The sequence below is a fragment of the Urocampus carinirostris genome, chromosome 10 (genome assembly GCF_059441175.1).
Source record: "Urocampus carinirostris isolate Australia breed hairy pipefish chromosome 10, RoL_Ucar_1.0, whole genome shotgun sequence".
Classification (NCBI taxonomy): Eukaryota; Metazoa; Chordata; class Actinopteri; order Syngnathiformes; family Syngnathidae; genus Urocampus; species Urocampus carinirostris.
This window is the reverse complement of record NC_142358.1, coordinates 18,681,771-18,701,129: the sequence shown is the minus strand read 5'-3', so window position 1 is coordinate 18,701,129 and position 19,359 is coordinate 18,681,771. Positions and strand designations below refer to the sequence as shown.

The window sequence follows — 19,359 nt, the reverse complement described above, 5'->3', positions numbered from 1 at the left end:
CGCCATTGCTCGCTACGGAAGACCCACTTACGCGTTCGGATCACAATCCAAATACAAGAGCGACTTGCTTCCCGCGCCCAGCAAACACCAAATCGTGGGCGCAGCCCTTCATCTCTCGTTCAATAAACTTGTGGTAAACGTCACGCAAGTGGGTCCTGTTTCCATTCTGGTCCTGACAATTTATGCTGTATATTTCCCACTAAAACTAAATATTTCCCCCTTGGGAGGGTGGGGACCTGGGATTCAAGGTCATCTGCAATTACAACACAGCAGGTTAGCATCCAATAAGAGCATGAAGCACATGGTTACTGTCGAGATTTGACTTCATTGGCGCATTTGGTGACGGGAGGCGAGCAAGAATTGAGCTCGCCTCCTCTTTTTCCTTTTTTTTTTTGTATGTGTTGAAGGAGAGAGGTTACGTGGGCTGCTGTTTGGTCCTTCGTCGCTCCGGCGCTCGCTCACTCTCACCGAAACCTGCTGACTGACTGCAGCTGCATTACATTTCGTATACTCCAATAACCCAGTGAAAAAAGAAGAGCATTACTTTTCTCAACATCTCTGGTTTGCAAAAAAAGGTAAGTTAATCATTAAACTTGTTTTTTTATATTGTTCTAATTAGTCCTATATATTGTAATCAACCGTGTTTAAATATTACTGGTAAACAGAAATGTCAAAATGAAGCACAGATGGATACGAAGAAAATAACTTCATTAGAAAAAATACTGTATTTTGTCTTAAAATCATGTTAAAAAGTTGTAATTTATATGTATTTGTTTGCATATTATCAGCTGCAATATTTATGCTATATATAATTGTAATAATACACTTATAATGAAGATAAATGAAGACAAGGGACCAAGATCTCAAAATCGCAATTTCTGACAACCAATTGTGCCTATTTGCGCAAGACACCAACTCCTCCAATGTAATATCCTGCACAGAAGCCATCTTACCTCCCTAGGGGGAAATATTTACTTTTGGTGTGAAAAATTCCCAGGCAGACCAGACTATTGCATCAGATATAAACAGTCGCCGGCCGATTACATACAGTACATATTTTGTAGTCCTTTCCCAAACCCAAAGAGTTTTGGTTTTAAATTGGTCAAACATAAACCCACAATAGACCCAGACACACTCATTGCCCTTTTCGAAGTACCGTTACCACCGCGTCAATCTGAACCATCACAAAATATAATTTCCTTTTCAACCCTACTTGTGATGAGACTCATCCTAATTCTGGGTTATGTGAATGCATGTCTGAGTGTCTTGTTTGGATGGGAACCGTCATATGTACGAATTGTTTTTTGAATGGAGACCCCTATGTCCCCCTCAATCTTCTGTACCACCAGTAAAGAGAAAATGTCAGGAGCAGAACGGAGACAGGACCCACATGTGTTACGTTTCTGTCAGTTTTATTGGGAAGAAAGGAAAGGATTGCACACACGATCCGGTGCTCGCTGTTCGCAGGAAGCATGTCGCTCTGAACACGGAAGTGGGACTCGTGGGGAGCGATGGTGGGAACGGAAAAAAACGGGTCAGTAGCTGGGACAGAAGAGGAAAAAACGCAGTCGGGATCAGAAACAAGTCAAAAGCCAGGAGAGGAGAATAGAAGGGGTGAGCAAAAACAGGTGGGAGTCAGGGTCGTAAAAGCTTGCCTAGAGTACACTGAGGTTCGCAGACGGACTGACAACAGGTGACAGAAAGGAGTGGGTTTAAATAGGAACAGGGAGCCAATCAGAGTCCGAGGCAGCTGGCGCCAAATGAGCGGGCACAGGTGCTTCGCATCAGTAATCATGACAGAAAATGTAAATGAAAATGGTAACCCCCCCAAAAAATTATGAAGACAGACAGAGACTGTAGCTTTGAGGGTAAAAGTCTTCAATCCCATTGAGTACGTCTCTGCATATGGATCACAAAACCATAATTGTCAACTCAATTACCTAAAAGATTGGTAATTGTCCGTCTAAGAATAGGAACACATTTCCGCATGCCATTTAAGGAATTCTTGCAAATATTGTTCATGTATTTCCGACTGAATCTATTCATTAGGAACAGATGAGAAAGGGGCTAAAAGTCCCATCCCTGCACTGAAATCCTTTTCAACATTAAGAGTCAATTTCTCTCATGAGAAATGATGATGCATGATGAATGACTGCTTGGATAAGATATTCAAAATGTGAGAGCAGGAGCAAAGACATAGCCACAATACATGATTAATGTCGCATGTCTAATTATTTGATCCAGTTGATAAGGAAAACAAAAGTATCGTAAAAAAATAGATAATCAGCAAATTTAGAATTACCATATTTTCTGCACTATAAGGGGCACTGGATTAGATAGATAGATAGATAGATAGATAGATAGATAGATAGATAGATAGATAGATAGATAGATAGATAGATAGATAGATAGATAGATAGATAGATAGATAGATAGATAGATAGATAGATAGATAGATGGATAGATAGATAGATAGATAGATAGATGGATGGATGGATGGATGGATGGATGGATGGATAGATAGATAGATAGATAGATAGATAGATAGATAGATAGATAGATAGATAGATAGATAGATAGATAGATAGATAGATAGATAGATAGATAGATAGATAGATAGATAGATAGATAGATAGATAGATAGATAGATAGATAGATAGATAGATAGATAGATAGATAGATAGATAGATAGATAGAAAACAAAAAAACAATAAATCACAAAAGTAGCGAAAATAACACGGGAGCTGCTGGAATGGCTGCCATTCGCGACGGCGCCGGAAGTAGGGATAACAAGGGATTATAAGGCATTCCCCCTAAAAATAGTCTTTTGTGAGATAACTCTCATGTATAAGACGCACTGGACTGTGCGTTGCATTCAATTATAACTATACCTAGAGTTAAAGTTGCTTAAAAACGAATTTCGTACATTTAAAATAAAATAATATATTTCATAGAAGATAAATTAACATTAAGGCATGTGGTTTCACCACTAAATTAATGTTATTGGCAAAAAATTAACACACAAGAGGGCACTCGAAGACCACTTTGTATGTTTCTCAAAGGCAGAAAAGTAACCGCATGCAGTGCCATTTAAGTGTAACTATGCATTTCCAATTTGATTCACCCTATTTTCAGGTATATAAGACACACGGGCTTATAAGGCATCCGTGTTATGGCCAATTTGGGGTTTTTAAGTGTACCTTGTAGTCCAAAAAGTGTGGTACATAAACCACAACACGTCGTAATGATCCTTCTCTAAACGACATTATAATTTCTCCCAAAAATTATAAATACTTGAATATCTATCTATCTATCTGTCTATCTATCTACCCTGGTCAAATCCTACGAGAGGCTTGACCGACAGCAAGACAAACACATACACAAAAACAGAGAAAAAAAATGGAAAAATGTAGCAAAAAAACAAAAAAGTTGACCATGGCCAACCCAAAAGCCCAAACACCCAAACAAGTTAAGCACCTCGACACCTAAGTTAGTCATGCTTTCGTCCCTCGAGATGAAACAGGACACAAGAAAGCGGCCATGTCACTCGGGTCAGGGTGACGCAACAGACTCTTCTGTTCAACAGCAGGGCCCGACAGCTTTCACTGGTTTACCACCGCCGCATCATACAGGTGCCCTGCCCATCCCTTACAACACATCCCACTATCCTTTCACAACACCTCTCCACTCATTCCTATCACCAGCAAGAGCTCTAGCTTCCACTATATTTAGACCTCTTTCCTGCAGTGCACTCATAACACCATCCATCCATGTCAATCGCGGCCATCCTCTTGGTCTCCTTCCATTTACTTCTGCTCTGTAGAGCCTCTTCAACATTTGCTCCTCATCCATCCTCTCCATATGTCCAAACCAACCGAGTACTCTCTTATCCACACGCTTGCTCAGTTCCACCAGTACTCCAGCTTTGTCTCTCACAATTTCATTTCTGAATCCATCCAATCGTGTCACTCCTAACATACTCCTAAAACACCTCCTCTCAAAAACGTTTAATTTCCTTCTCAAAACCGGCATTCAGGCTCCAAGTCTCTGCACCATACAACACAGTCAGCACAATCACACTCTCATACAGTGCTCTCTTAACATCCATACTCATACTCTTGTTGCTCATCACTCTCCTCAGAGCACCCAAAACCTTGCTTCTTTGATTCACTCTGTGCAATACCTCACACTCCATTCCACCAACTGCAGCCACATCACAACCCAAGTACCCAAAGCCTTTAACTTCTTCCAGCACGTGTCCATTAAACCTTATTTCCAACGCCATGCCCACTCCATCCTGTGAACACTTCATCATCTTACTCTTACCAACATTTATAAACAACTTCCAACACTCTCTCTCACACACTCTTCCAAACTCCATTACCAAACTTATCAATTTTTCATACTTGAATATAACTGAGGATAATTTGCAAATACTCCAATAATAAGCGCTTTTTTTCCATATTTTTGGCTCCTCTGCCCCTCCACTTTGGTTTAAGCACATTAATTAGGTTGCTGTCTTTTCCGCGAGGCCAAAACAATTTGTCCCCTGGCATGCCTAACAAAGATTAGCAGACAAAACTGTAAAAATATGTATATAAATAAACAAAAATAAATTAAAACATAGTTTGACAGTTCGACTCCCAGAATGTAGAAAGGAGACTGAGGTTAATCTATGCACTTTGGAACATATTATTGTTGGCCAGAAATGGGCATATTGAAAGGTTGGGAAAGGTTATAGACCAAAGCCAAAATTGTGTTGGACAGTAAAAAAGCATAATTACTAAAGGGGGGAAAGGTTGAGGACCAAAAACCAAAATTGGCAGCAGGGTCATGAAAATGGTGGAAATTGTGATTCAATCTTTTGAATTTGTTGCATTTGTTTTCTTCTTAAATCGTCCCAGTTTACAGTTGGACCTAATTCTTAGGGGAGCAGGAACTGCTTATGTAATTTTAAGTAAAACCCAGGGATAAAGTAACAAACAAGTGGTCCCTGAACAACTACCAATGTGTCCAAACAAAAACCAAACCAAACCTGAGAGACAATATTAACAGCTGGAATAACAATGGACTGCAGGTGTGGAGACAAATTAGGCAAAGGTGGGCACTCTCCAGCCACTCCCCTCAGTTAGGGAAAATGACTTGCAAGATCCTGACACTGAGAGACCTTAGTAGCGAAAGACAACTGCAGAAAAGGATTAATGGGAAAAAAGATCAAGTGATTTCAGACATCCCCATGTGTGAAAATGCAAAAGCCAGTAAAGGAATATTCGATAAGTAAAAGACAAAAACAAAACGTTCTGTTGATTAAATTCCCTGAAATTCTGTCTATAGAGACAGGTCTAATGTGGCCAGGTTTAAAAAGAACTGGTGAATGTAATTTAGTGAGAAATTATGTAAGAAGGCTTTTAAGGCGTATTTCAAAAAGTAGTGAAATACGAGTTTCATTTCATGACATTAAATGATATAAGGAATTAACGAAAACATGTTAAAGAATGGTTTTATTTTGAAGCTTAGTCAAACAACAAAGAACAAAACCAAGAAACAAATGACAGCAAGCAGTGAATGGAGATAAGAAACACAAAAATCAAGAGGGGACTGAAGTTTAAATATGGCGTCAGTAATTTGATAAAGAGTAAAATGTCTTAAAATAAGGATGAAAATATGAAATTCAACTACTACAAAGTTAACACATTCAGTATTGAAAGCAAATTCCATATTTATTTTTTAGCTGTGTAAGCGGGTCCAACTCTCCTTCCAAGTTGGGAAGATTTTAAATAATTGTAAGTAAGTAGTTGGATTGGATTTATAAGAAATTTAGACGACTTTGTGTATAAATAATGTTTCAGGTTCCCTGGTACTTTATCAACCCTTAAAATACACTGCAAAATATTTTTTTACCCCATTGGCAGAAAATATAGCTGATTTTAAGATTACAATTTTTAAGAACAGCATTTACTTAATTTTTCTAGTAAAATAAAAACAATGTGCTTACTTAGAAAATGGCAGACATTTATGCTAATTTTGAGAAATATGTTCTAACCTAAATTCTTTAAAAAAAGGTTTGAACCCAGCACAACAATATACAATGTGGCAGATTGGATAATTGTGCTTGTTTTAAGTGAATATATAACATACATTTTCTTATTTGTACCAAATAAATATCAAATATTGTGAACGAACAAAAACTGTACTTCAAATGAGCAAAAAATGGGAAAGATTTTATTTTTTCAGGTTTGTAAATTGCAACCCTTCTGTAGTATTAGTACACAACATAATCACCAGTGTACCCCAGACCAATATAACACATCTGAAGGTTTCACTTTTTCTTTTGTAAAACACTTTTTAGTGCCAAATATTTGTGGGCGCAGCACGGCGGGGCAGTGGTTAGCACGTGTGCGGCACAGTTCTGAGGTCATGAGATCGAACCTCCTGTGTGGAGTTTGCATGTTCTCCCTGTGCTTGCGTGGGTTTCCTCCGGGCAATCCGGTTTCCTCCCACATTCCAAAAACATGCATGTCAGGTTAATTGGCCGGTCCAAATTGTCTCTGGGTATGAATGAGCGAGCGCATTGTCTGTCCCTGTGTGCCCTGCGACTGGCTGGCAACCAGTTCAGGGTGTCCCCTGCCCACTGCCTGAAGATAGCTGGGATGGGCTCCAGCAACCCCGCGACCCTACTGAGGATAAGCGGTGCAGATAATGGATGAATGGATGGATATTTGTTGGCCTACTGTTCAGTGTAAAAATAAAAACACTTGAAAGGCTTGCAATACATATTGTATAAATACATGCTTTTGATTTGAATTGTCTTTATTGTCATTGATAAAAACTTTGTAAACATTGTCCGGAATGAGATTAGGTGGGGCAAGCTCAAAACAAAGTGACAAAGAAACTGAGAATTTTTATGCCCAGGTTTAAGACAAAACACCAAAAAGCATCATCCTGCAAGGCGACTGAAACGCCCAAATCGGTGTTTGGTCATAGAGACTAGAGGAAATCATGTAGAACAAACTTTAACCTACATACTAATGATAGAGGACAAGTGATTATTAAACTAGCTGTCTTCAACAACTTGGTGCTGGCAAACACTCTTGGCAACCACAAGAACTCCATAAAATGGGCATGGGACCAGCCGGATGGAATCCACCACAGTCAGGTTGACTTCGTCATGATTCCAGAACGTTTCAATAAAGGGAATCAAGGAAGCAAGCATGCCCACAGATCCAAAAACAGATGTGGGAAGTTATCAAGACATGGTCATGATAAACTTCGCATTCGCCTCCAAAAGTCATGGAACCTACGGATACAGTTTTACATTGAGTGACTGAAAGAGCTTCCAGGCATTAATGGGCGGGAAGTTTTTTCCTTTGCATGCGTTGGACAAAGATGTTGAAACCCCTGACCTCCAAGTTCTCAGAGAAGATGACTGAACCACCAAATGAAATTGTATGAAAACACAGGAAGAAGATAAAGCCGTGGGTTACAAACAAAAATATCCAACAGTGCGACACAAGGCTTAAAGTAAAAAAGATTTTCAACCATGCGCCAACTACAGAGCCATTAATCTCATCCGCCATGCAAGCAAAGTTATGATAAAGGTCCTACAGAACAGAGTGAAACCACAAGCTGAAAACACCCTAGCCGAAGAACAGGCAGGTTTCAGGAAGGGAAGGAGCATCGCAGAATCCGTGCATCCTATGTAAGAAGTTTCAACGACACCAGAGAAACTTCCATGATGTTTTTGTTGATTTCAAGATTAATCTTCTCCAATCTCTAACATTAGTTTCTTGCACGTTAAAATTATTGTGATAATGAGATAAAATCAGATGTATTTTTGTATGTCCTCTGTATCACTAGTGCTTAGTGGTTAGGTGTTCTCTCTGCTGTGTCCTGGGTTTGATTCCTGTTGCATGCAATGATTTGCAATTTTGGTCAGCGACCTTTTTTGCCTGATCAATCCTTGCGACAGTAACAAATAAAAAAATACGGTAGCTCGTACTGTCATTTTACTTTTATGCGCCTAATTGTCCATTGCCTGGACCGGCCCAAGTCTTCATGGGGTCCTAAGCAAAATAAGATTGGGGGCACCCAATTACTTGATAATTTGTATCCATAATAGAACTCATTCCATGTACTACACCAGGAGTAGGCAACTATTTGGAGTTGGGTGCCCACACGTGACATGTTATACTTCTTTTTAAACAGTTAGTTTTATCAAATTGGTTTTGAAACAACAACAATTAGAGCAAAATAGTATATTAGGTCCCTCTTTTAAGCACATCATTTGTTATTTACTTTTGAAGAATTACTGTCGTTTTTTTTCAGGGTTATTTTAAGTATTTCTGAAGTCTGATTTTTATTGAAGTTCTGTATTTTCTTTGTTGTTACTGTAGTTTTATTTTTGTAATATTTCTGACGTAATATTAAGTAATTTTTCCATAGTAGTATTTTTATAGTATTTCTTCAGTACTTTTGTTGTATTTCGAAAGTCGATTTTTTTGTTGTATATTTGCATTATTACAGTAGTTTTATGATTATAGTATTTTTGTAGTATTTTTGCACCACTTCGTTGTATTTTGTAATATTTCCACGTAAGACTGTTTGCTGTATATTGTAGTATTTCTGTAGTATTTTTGTAATAGAGTGTTACTATAGTTTTATATTTGTAGTATTTTTGTGATGTTTCCATCAGAGAACTTTTGTAGTATCGTGTAATAGGCAGTATTTATGTTGTAAACCTCTTGTACTAGTATTTTTGGAGTAATATTTCTCTAGTAGATTTTTTATATTAAAGTATTATGTATTGGTATTTTCTTAGTATTTCAGTAGAAGTATAATTGATTTATTTCCAAAGCAGTATTTTAGAAGTATTTTTGTAGAATTTTTGTGGTATTTACATAGTTGTATTTTTTGGGAACAAATAATTATGTAGTAGTATTTATAGTATAGTATTCCTGTAGAATTATTTTTGTAGTAATTCTAATATGATTTTTTTTATTTTCAGGATAAAGGAAAATAATATATGAGGTCCCTGTTTTTAGATAGATAGATAGATAGATAGATAGATACTTTATTCATCCCCGAAGGGAAATTCACTTTTCACACTATATCTGATATTTATTTTTGTAGTTATTGTGTAGTATTTTTGTTGTATTTCTGGAGAAGTATTTTTGATCAGACACACAAAGTGACAATGGCACAATCTTGACACCAAAAAAGTTAACCACTCTTGGGGGGCCCCCTAGTCGTTGGGGGGCTCTAAGCGGCCGGTTAGCTCGCTTATGCCTTGGGCCGGCTCTTCCCAGTATACCATATGTATGAAAAATATATGACAGAAGTGGGTTTCGCATTCTAGTGTGGAAAACAAAGAATATGGGTGAATCCTTTATTGGAAACGAGAGATGAATTTGAGTCCTCTCAAAGATAAAATGTATAAGAAAATGTCCTAGTATCAAATTGAATGAAATAAGCGTAAAAAAGTGAATCTACCAATGAAAATGAATGGCAAATGTGGTGGCACGCATATCTGCTATTAGCAGCACAGAGGCTAGCACGGAAGAAGAACAGAAACATGAATAATGCCATGTGCATGGTAATAGGAATAATAACTAAAGGTCAGCTAATGATGAAGAGCTGCGCCACTGCTGCAGGCACAATCGATAACTAACAAGCTTTTGGCCTTTCGTTAGCCTGGTTGCTTGTTCAATGCAATTAACAAGCGTGAAGGCGATGTAGTGCTCGCAAGCAGCTCGTCCAAAAATCGGAGCTGACGTTCCGTCTTTTGACAACGTCTAACCAAAATAAACTGGAAAGGGCCAAAATCCAGTGGTCAAATATTACACAGTGTCACTTTAACACATTTTGTGCCGCAGACCACTATACACGTTAAAACTTTTGCATGGGCCAGAAAAAAATAAAAAGCTGTCAATATTTTAGAGGAACTTTCTGTAGACTGCAAATTAAATTGTAAGTCATGTGAGCCCCTAGTGCACCTTTATTGGTGTAACATTTCTCACATTGAACGCGTAACGATCGAACGTGTAATAATCCAGGCTGTCACGTTTGCTGAGGTGGACCCAAAGACAGGGAAGCCGGAACCGAGGCAGATCCGTTCAATAAAGGATGCTATTTATTTACAAAAACCAGAAACAACAAACAAAAACAGACCAGGTCTTAAAAAAAACTAGGAAAGTGGCCAAACCATAAACAGAAAACAACCTCACATGGTAACAGACAGCAGGATGAACGTGGCGTGGAAATGGCAACCACGATGACACTCGCTGGTGTGCTGTCCCAACAGTCTACGCAGAGATCCCTCGGTTTTCACGGTTACATGTGAATCCATTATTGACAGGACCATAGCACTGACAACACAAAATTACTGTTTACCGGAACTATTCACACCTTCATAAAAGCCTCAAAGGGCCAAACTTACCTCTAGATCAGGGGTGTCAAACTCATTTTAACTCGGGGGCCACACAATAGAACAAACATTCTGTCGGGGGCCGGACTAGTTGATTAAAGAGGAATAAAAAGAGAGATAAAGAAATAAGAGAAAGAGGGAGGGAAAAGGAGAGAGGGCGGACAAAGAAACAAAAAGAGGGAGAGAGCGTGAGAAACAAAAGATAAAAAGTAGTGAGAGAGGGCGGGACAAAGAAAGGGAGAGGAAGAAAGTAATCCAAAGAGAAATAGAAAGACAGAAGGAGAAACAAGAGAAAAGAAAGCGCAAAGGGTATGAAGAGAAAAAGAGAAAAGAGAAAAGGAAAAAAGGAAGTTAGAGCAAAAGAGGTTAAAAGACACAGAGAGAGAAAGAGACAAAGAGCAACAAAGAAAAAGAAAAAGAGACACAGAGAATGAAAGAGACAGAGACAGAGTGGGAGAAAAGGGGTGGAAAAGAAAGAGAGAGAAAAATAAATACAAGTACATGGTCTTTGTGAGAGGCACCTGGCTTTGGCAACATCAAGTTGACATATTTCAACCTGCAGCTTGTTTTTCTCTTGCACTTCTCTGAGTGTTGCCTTGCGGGCCGGATTCAATCCCTTAGCGGGCCTGATCTGTCCCGCGGGCCGCCTGTAACAAACTGTAACAAAAAACGACTATAGATCTACAAATAATAACACACAACATGTAATCGCAGTTAAATCAATTATGTTATTGTCATTATGCAAAATTAAAACAAAATTTGAAATACCTTTTTGTGTAAGAAAGCAATTTAGAAAGCTTCTGGCTAGCTGCACGCTACATCAGGTGTCCTTGTATTAGGGCAAGTCTCCGCAATGATTAAATTACAAGAGTCCCGAATGTAGTAGTTTCCCACTAATTGTTTCATGGGAAATGGATCTGGCGTTGCTGAAATACACCAGGAAGGCCGCAGGCCCAGATGGAGTACCCTGTAAGATATTTAGAGCGTGCGCCAACCGACTAACTGGAGCATTCGTAAAAATCTCCTCAAAACTTCCATAACCATCCCCTTCTCCAGAAAGACAGCAGCGGCCAGCCTCAATGATAACTGGCCTGTGGCACGTACTTCTATTATTTTGAAGTGCTTCAAGAGACTTGTCTCCCATCACATCAGGGCCTGTCTGCCACCCACTCTTGACCCCCACCAGTTCAACTACAAGGCAAATAGATCAACAGAAGACAGCATCACTACAGCACTCCACTCGACTCTGAGCGACCATAGGGAGCTACGTGTGGCTGCTCTTCCTGGACTTTAGCTCAGCTTTCAACAACATTATCCCAGAGATCCTAGCGCAAACATTCTCTTAATATCTATCTGTCAGTAAATAAAGGACTTCTTAAAAAGATCACTCAAAACCCGTCAAGTTCGGAAATCACCGATTCTCCACCGTTACGCTCAGCACTAGCTCTCCACAAGGAAGTGTAGAAAGTCCCTTTCTCTTTACTTTCTACACATCTGACTGCAACCCTACTCATTCCTCAAACAGCATCATCAAGTTCACTTATGTCACCACCATAGTCGGATGGTCAGGAAGATGAGTTGGACTACAGGGATGAGGTCAAAAGACTAGTTGTGTGGTGTTTAGTAAACAACCTCCCTATGAACACCACATAAATGAAGGAAATGATACTGGACTTCAGGAAGAACGGATCAGAAGCAGCCCTTGTCTACATCCATGGGGACAGCGTGGAAAGGGTCCACTCCACCCGATTCCTGGGCATGCAAATCTCCGAGGACCTCTCCTGGCCGGCAGTGATAAAGAAGGCAAACAAGCGAATCTACTTCCTGCTCAGGAGGAACAACCTGAAGGAGAAGCTGCTGGTGAAATTCCGCAGGGTCACCATGGAGAGCATTCTAACGTAGTACATCACGGCGTGGTACGCAGCATGCTGCTCAGCGGACAGGAAAGCCCTTCAGAGGATTATAAATATGATCCAAATGATCTCCGGCTGCCCCTGCCCAGCCTGGAGGACATTGTCAGCTCTCGCTCGCTACGTCAGCAGAGTTAAACATATCCTTAAAGACTCATCACACCTCGGCAAACATCTTTTTGCTTTGCTACAATCTGTCTGATGGTTCAGATCACACACAGCCCAAAGGAACTGACTGAGGGATAGCTTCTTCCCCAAAGCTATCAACACCCTAAAGCGCAGTCATGAAACACTGTTTTAAAGTACAATGTCCCAGTTCTCAGTGCAATTCCCCGGTGTTAAGTGCAATACCCCGTTTTTTGTTTTTGTCACCTAATTTTCACTGTGCTTTTTGGCCTTTTTGAACCTACACCAAACAAACAAATCAAAAAGGAAAAAACACAAGCTAACATTGGAGTGTTGGGTAGTATCTTCAATGCTAAAACCCGGTTTTTAAGAGCAATATCCCGGTGAAGTGCAATATTTCTGTTGTGTAGTTTTTATTGTAGGTGTTCTTGAATTTGGTCCCAATTAGTTATTGCAGAAGCAGTGTTTTATTTCATTTCGTACTGTTGAATAGTTTACACTTTAACCTTATTTCCATAATATTGTGTAAATCGAAGATATTTTAGTTATCCTGTGGACTTAGTTACAGTTTTAAAAGCAATATCCAAGTTTTAAGTGCATTATCCCGGTTGTGTATGTTTTTTTAGATGTGAATACTTTATATTAGAGGCAAATACTTTTTACTTTTCTTTTTATTTGTCTTCATGTTGTATATTCTTCCCAGCAAGAGTGAAACCGTAATTGCTTTGTAGCAATACTGTTATATTAAAGTTGATTCTGATTCTGATACTATATGTTCCGGTGTTATGTAACGCAACCGAAAACAAGGGCTCCAAGGCAGTCTGAAGGGTATAAACTACGGATACTCAAAGTGACTAAACCAATTTTCTCCCATTTTTTTTGCCCAGACTTTAAAAATATGTTTGGTTTCATTTCAGTTCCCTAGGCGGGCTTTATGTTACAGAACCTAGTGAAAGAACCTTTTCGTCATAATGTCACATTCCAGGCTACAAACACAGCTAAAAACTGATATGTTTAAACAATCAAAAACATGTGTGACACAATTGTGATGTGGAAGCAAATCATTTGTTCGTTTTACATTACATTTACAAAGAAAAAAACTAAAAAGTAGGTGTTGCAGAAATGCTCCCCCCTTTTTCAGCTCAGCCACCTGATTCCTGAAGTTCCCTGATGACTTCTAAATAAACCACTAAATGACTAACAATGACAACAAGATTATAATTTTAAATGTACGTGCTCTGTGATAGGCTCAGGGGTCTGTGAAAGCAGGCACTGGAACATATACAGCATTATAAAGACCAAAGAACACAGCAGGCAGGTCCAGGATAAATTTGTGGAAAAGTTCAAAGCAGGAATGAATTACAAGAAGTTTTTGCAACATTTACACATCTCCCAGAACACTGAGCGAGCAATACTATACAAATGAAGAGAGCATACAATCACTGCAACCAAGACCAGGCCGTCCCGCTAAACTTTTGGGCCAAACAAGGAGAAAACTCTTCAGAAAAGTAACCGAAAGGCAAATGAACACATTTGATGAGGCAGCTGAGGTGGGACAATCTGTGCATAAGACAACTATTAGTCGTACATAAATCTTCCCTTCACAGAAGAGTGGAAAGAAGAAAGCCCTTTCTGAAAGAATATCATAAAAAGCCCGTTTGGTGTTTGCAAGAAGTCACACAGGAGACACAAATACCATGTGGAAGAAGGTGTTCTGGTCAGATGAGACCAAAATTGGACTTTTTGGCTGAATTCAAAGTGTTGCCTTTGGCGTAAGAGTAATACTGCACATCATCTTGAAAACACCATCCTCACTGTCAAACATGGCGTTCGCAACATCATGCTCCGGGGTTGTTATTCTGGTACTGGGAATATTGTTAGTTTGCGGCAAGATGGATGGAGCCAAATACAGGAAGATTCTGTCAAAACATCTGTTGGAGTCTGCAAATGACTTGAGTTTGGGCTGGAGGATCACCTTCCAACAAGACAACGACCCTACACAAAAACCAAAATCTACTATAGAATGGTTCAAAACTAACAATATGAATGTGTTTGACTGACCAAACCGAAGTCAACACCTTAATCCTAAAGAGGATTTGTGGAAAGATCTGAAGAATGCTGTGCACTAATGATCACTATCAAACCTTAAGGAACTTGAGCTGTTTTGTAAGGAAGAACGGGCAAATATTACTGTTTCAAGATGTCCTAATCTTATAGAGACATACCCGGAAAGACTTGTGACTGTGATCACAGCAAAAGGAGGTTGAACAAAGTATTAACTCAAAGAGGGGTTAATATTTTTGCAACACATACTTTTCAATTTTGTATTTGGTAGTTCAATATAAAATGTTGAATACATTGGGTTATTTTCACGATTGTATCTCACATGTTGTTGATAATGAGAATCATTTTGAGTTTTTTTGTTTGTGAGTTGAAGCCCAAAATATGGAAGTAGGTCAAAAGGTTCTTGGAGGGCCAATACTTTTGCAAGTACTGTTTGTCAACAGATCAGAGCTGTCGTCCCGTTTTTCAACACCGTCGAACTGTGTAAAAATTGGGCTCATTTGGGATAGTTTGGACCCGAAACAAACTGGAAAGGGCAGACTTGGAATCCTGCCATGCCATAGCCCCCCATGGCCATGGTAACCATGGGCACAGCTGAAGGAAGCTGTGACGGGGGCGAGAAGGCCCTGGAACTCTTTTGAAGGGAAACGCCGTGTTGTCCGTGTCCTGCTGCCTGCAAGCGCATTGAAGGCAATAAAATTGAGGTTCCCTCCTTGAACACTTAAATGGAAATAAAACTTTTGCAGTCTTTGTCAAAACGAATGAGTCTCGCTACAAATGTCACTCTGCCCGCAGAGCCACTGACGTTCTTTTTACACTTTCGAAATATAATCCCAGAATGACTTTGGTATCTTTTGACGGAGTGCCTGCGCCATTACACGAGAAATGTAGCTTCTTTTTTATTCCTTTTCTTTGAAAAATGTTATTCCAATAATGGTTCATTAGAGGTGTGGGGGCAGTGGTTTTGTTATAGTCACATGACCTCTAAATTAAATTGCAATCTACAGGAAGTTTCTCCAAAAGAGTGTCTGTTACCGTATTAATTTTTGGGTGGCTGATTTAAAAGTCTTAAAGTTATTCAAAAAGATAAACATTTTTTTCAACTAGGGTTGGGGTAGAGAGGTCACAAACAAGACAGGTTGTTTATAAAATGTATTATTTCCAAAATTATTTGGTATATACAGATAAAATATATATAGATTTTATGCAAAAATACATGTACTATCCATCCATCCAATATCTGCACCGCTTATCCTCAGTAGGGTTGCGGGGGTGCTGGAGCACATCCCATCTATCTTTGGGCAATGGGCAGGAGACACCCTGAACCGGTTGCCAACCAGTCGCAGGGCACACAGAGAACGACAACTCACTCATTCACACCTAGGGACAATTTGGACCGGCCAATTAATCTGACATGAATGTTTTTGGAATGTGGGAAGAAACCGGAGTGCCCGGAGTAAACCCACACAAGCACGTGGAGAACATGCAAACTCCACACAGGAGGTTCGCTCTTATGACCTCAGAACTGTGCTGCACACATGCTAACCACTGCGTCGCCGTGCTGCCCACATGTACAATCATATTTTGCATGTTTTAGAATTCAAAGTATTCATTACATGTTTACCCTGGAGTGTTTAATCATAAAACATTTTAGCACGTTGATATCAATGGCAATAAAAAATATTCTATTCTATTTTATTCTATTCTATTCTATTCTATTCCATTCTATTCTATCCTCATGCGAAAATAGCATGAATGACAACAATTTGTGTTCAAGAAAAGTCTCAAATCTTTTACATTTTGAAAACAATAGTTGCACTTAATTTGTCACATTCTTTGAATCACCAATCAATTATTACTGATACCAGGTTGTCAATATGTCAAAACAATCGCTAATAAGCAAATAATGAAAACAATATTCCGTGAATAGTAGCCTCACTGTTTACAGATTTCTCGTGTGATAATGGCTCTGCTAACATCTGATTTCAAAATGATATTGTGTGCGATAATGACCTTACAGTATGTCAGTATGTCAACCATCATCGCATCGTAGGTATGTAAGTAGTTGAGGTCGATATCACATGTCAACAGTTAAATTATGGAATTTAGAATTTTAATTTGTTGGTGATAGGAAGGAGTGGAGAGATGTTGTTGACGCGTTCTAAAGGATGGGCTGGGCACCCGTATGATGCGGCAGGGGTAAACCAGTGAAAGCTGTCGGGTTGACCATGGTCCAAAAAACGTTTGTGTGGTTTTTTTTGTATGTTTGTCTTGCTGTTGGTCACCCCTCTTGAGGGATATGACCAAGGTAGATAGAAAGATAGATAGATGGATAGATAGAATTGTAATGATTCCAATATTGACAAAATAATAGAAATAAAAATAAAATAAAAAATATCACTTAAACGGTCTTCCTATCCACCCTACATAAAAAGAATAAATTGAAAAAAACAAAATAAAATAAGTAGTGCTATTTTCAGATAAGTGTGAAAAAATAAAATAAAAGTTTTATATTTCTGGACAACAGCACCAAGGCAGAGGTGCCGTGGAGAATAGTGCCAGATTGAAACACAGATATGGCAGTTGTATTTTGGTGATGTCATTGATGGTTTCTGAGGTACAAGACCTAATTGCATTTGCTTGTTATTGTTCCTTGAGGATTAAAGAAAACGACCTGACATTGACACCATTGACATGGAAGGAAACGTGTTGTGCTTTTGATGGATAACTTCCACTGTAGCTCAATTCAGATGTATAAATTAAGGACTTAAATTGTGGATGAAAATGTTTAAATATTGTGAGTATGTTGATATTGGATAAAAGTGTGTCAAACCCCCGATTTTGTTCCTGTTATGTATTTTATAAATAATATTGACAAAAACATGGGCTTGTTTTTTCTCTTAGGGTGTCATACATGTTTCAAGATGACACTGCAATGTTTTGTTTTTAGAGCGCATGGATTGTGGGAAAGAGGAGCTTGCTGTTTTTCTCGGGCCGCCATTCAAAAAATAGAATAAGCCACACGGTACCTCTTATTTTTCGGTTTTCATTTTTACCTTCTTTGGTTATGTTTAAAGTTACACTGTGGAGCCATTTATGACTGTGTCTGTGAAAAACCTTTGTCTCAAAGATGTGTTCAGAAGCTTAGACTATGTATGGATGGATTTTTTGTCATTGACATTGACGATGTCTGTGTAACGTCTGTTCATTCCCATCATGCTTAGGTTTTTGAGTTTATCCCTTGCCCTCATGTCAGTTTTCGATCAGGGGATGGTTTAAAGATAGTCTGTAGTTCGTACAGCCCTTTGAGACATGTGATTAAGAGCTAAACGGATAAAAATGACTGTACTTGACTTGATTATTTAAAGCGGCATTGTTTAAAATAAAATCAAAAAACAGTAGCAGTTTGTAGTCTGGAATTAATGATAAAAAAGATTCTGCTTATTTTTTTCAAACTATTATAATAAAATCTTTGGTTGGGCCAAAATCTCAATTTACTGAGACACCAAAACGGCAAAAATTCAAAAGAAAAAATGGATATCTATCACTTTGCATTTGTCATTTACAAATACATTTTGTTTTACCAAACAATGATAAAAGAGGGTTTGTAACAACTCAATAGCTTCATTTCAATTTAACATAAAGATAATTGTTATTTCATCACGTTGGACAAAACAAACTCTCCTGTTGAGAAACTGAAATTTTGAGAATGAATGAATCTTTACTCCAAAAGTTACCAGGTTGATCATTCAATTTTAGTAAAAATATTTGTAAATTAATTCAATTATTGATTAGCAGTTTAACAATTGAATATATGAATTTGACATGACCAATTTAATTGAATTTTCATCATCAAATGTGCTCAGTCTGGATTTACGATGGTCTTCTTGTCCCCAGGGCAAGCATGGAGCTCCTTCTCAAAGAAGACTTCGACGCGAGTGCCAACACCAGCCACCAAGCGCAACCCGAGCGGCTGGATGGGAACAAAAGTCAAGTCCTCAACCAAAGCGATCCACTGGACATGTTCACAGGCATGGAGCTCCTTCTCCGTTTCAAACTTCTCTTCATGCCGTTGTACTGGCTGGTGGTGGTGGTGGCTGGCGTGGGGAACTCCTTCTTGTTGACTTGCATCCTGGTGGACAAGAAGCTCCACAACGCCACCAACGTTTTCATCGCTAACTTGGCGGCTGGGGACCTTCTCATGTGTTTGAGTTGTGTGCCGCTCACCATGTCCTATGCCTTCGACAGCCACGGATGGACTTTTGGCCGGCCTCTTTGCCACTTGGTGCCCTTGGTGCAATGCGCAACCGTCTTTGCATCTGTGCTCTCCCTCACGGCCATCGCCGTGGACCGATATGTTGTCTTAGGTGAGGACCATTATCGGCAATGGTGTCGGTAGGCCAGATATCTCAAACATACAGCGAGGGCTAGAGTGGGCCTCTTATTCAGCCAAAGAGTTTTATACCCAAACCTGGCCCACTTACCCATAGAGGAGGAATTTAAATGAATGGAACCACAGCCAGCTTTTTGATTGGGAATGCATTCATTGTGATAAGTTAACAGAAAACACTTTACTATTTTATTCAAAGGCAAATTACATCAAAATTCTGATTTAGATGAAAACATATTGACCTATGTACATGGGCGTAACCAGCCCGTTTTTGGGGGGGTGCTCAAGCCCCCTAAATTCAAGCCGAGCACCCCCAAAAATGAAAGCAATTTTAAAACTCTCTTTTCCTTAATAGGCTAAAATAGAATTTAAAAAGTTATTTAAAATAAATGTTTTTTAAACACAAAACAAAAACAGCGCAACGTCGCAAACACAGTACTCCACCG

At 39.1% G+C, this 19,359-nt stretch overlaps 1 protein-coding gene across 1 annotated transcript in view; it reads left to right on the top strand.

Moving 5' to 3' along the window:
- The first annotated feature begins 479 nt into the window (after window positions 1-479).
- LOC148358017 (prolactin-releasing peptide receptor) overlaps window positions 480-19,359 on the top strand; it is a 32,132-nt gene continuing 13,252 nt past the window's right edge. Inside the window, exons 1-2 of the mRNA XM_088345759.1 lie at window positions 480-575; window positions 18,421-18,890. Coding sequence (XP_088201885.1) covers window positions 18,428-18,890 — 463 coding nt within the window. The 5' untranslated portion in view covers window positions 480-575; window positions 18,421-18,427. The remainder of the gene's footprint in view (window positions 576-18,420; window positions 18,891-19,359) is intronic.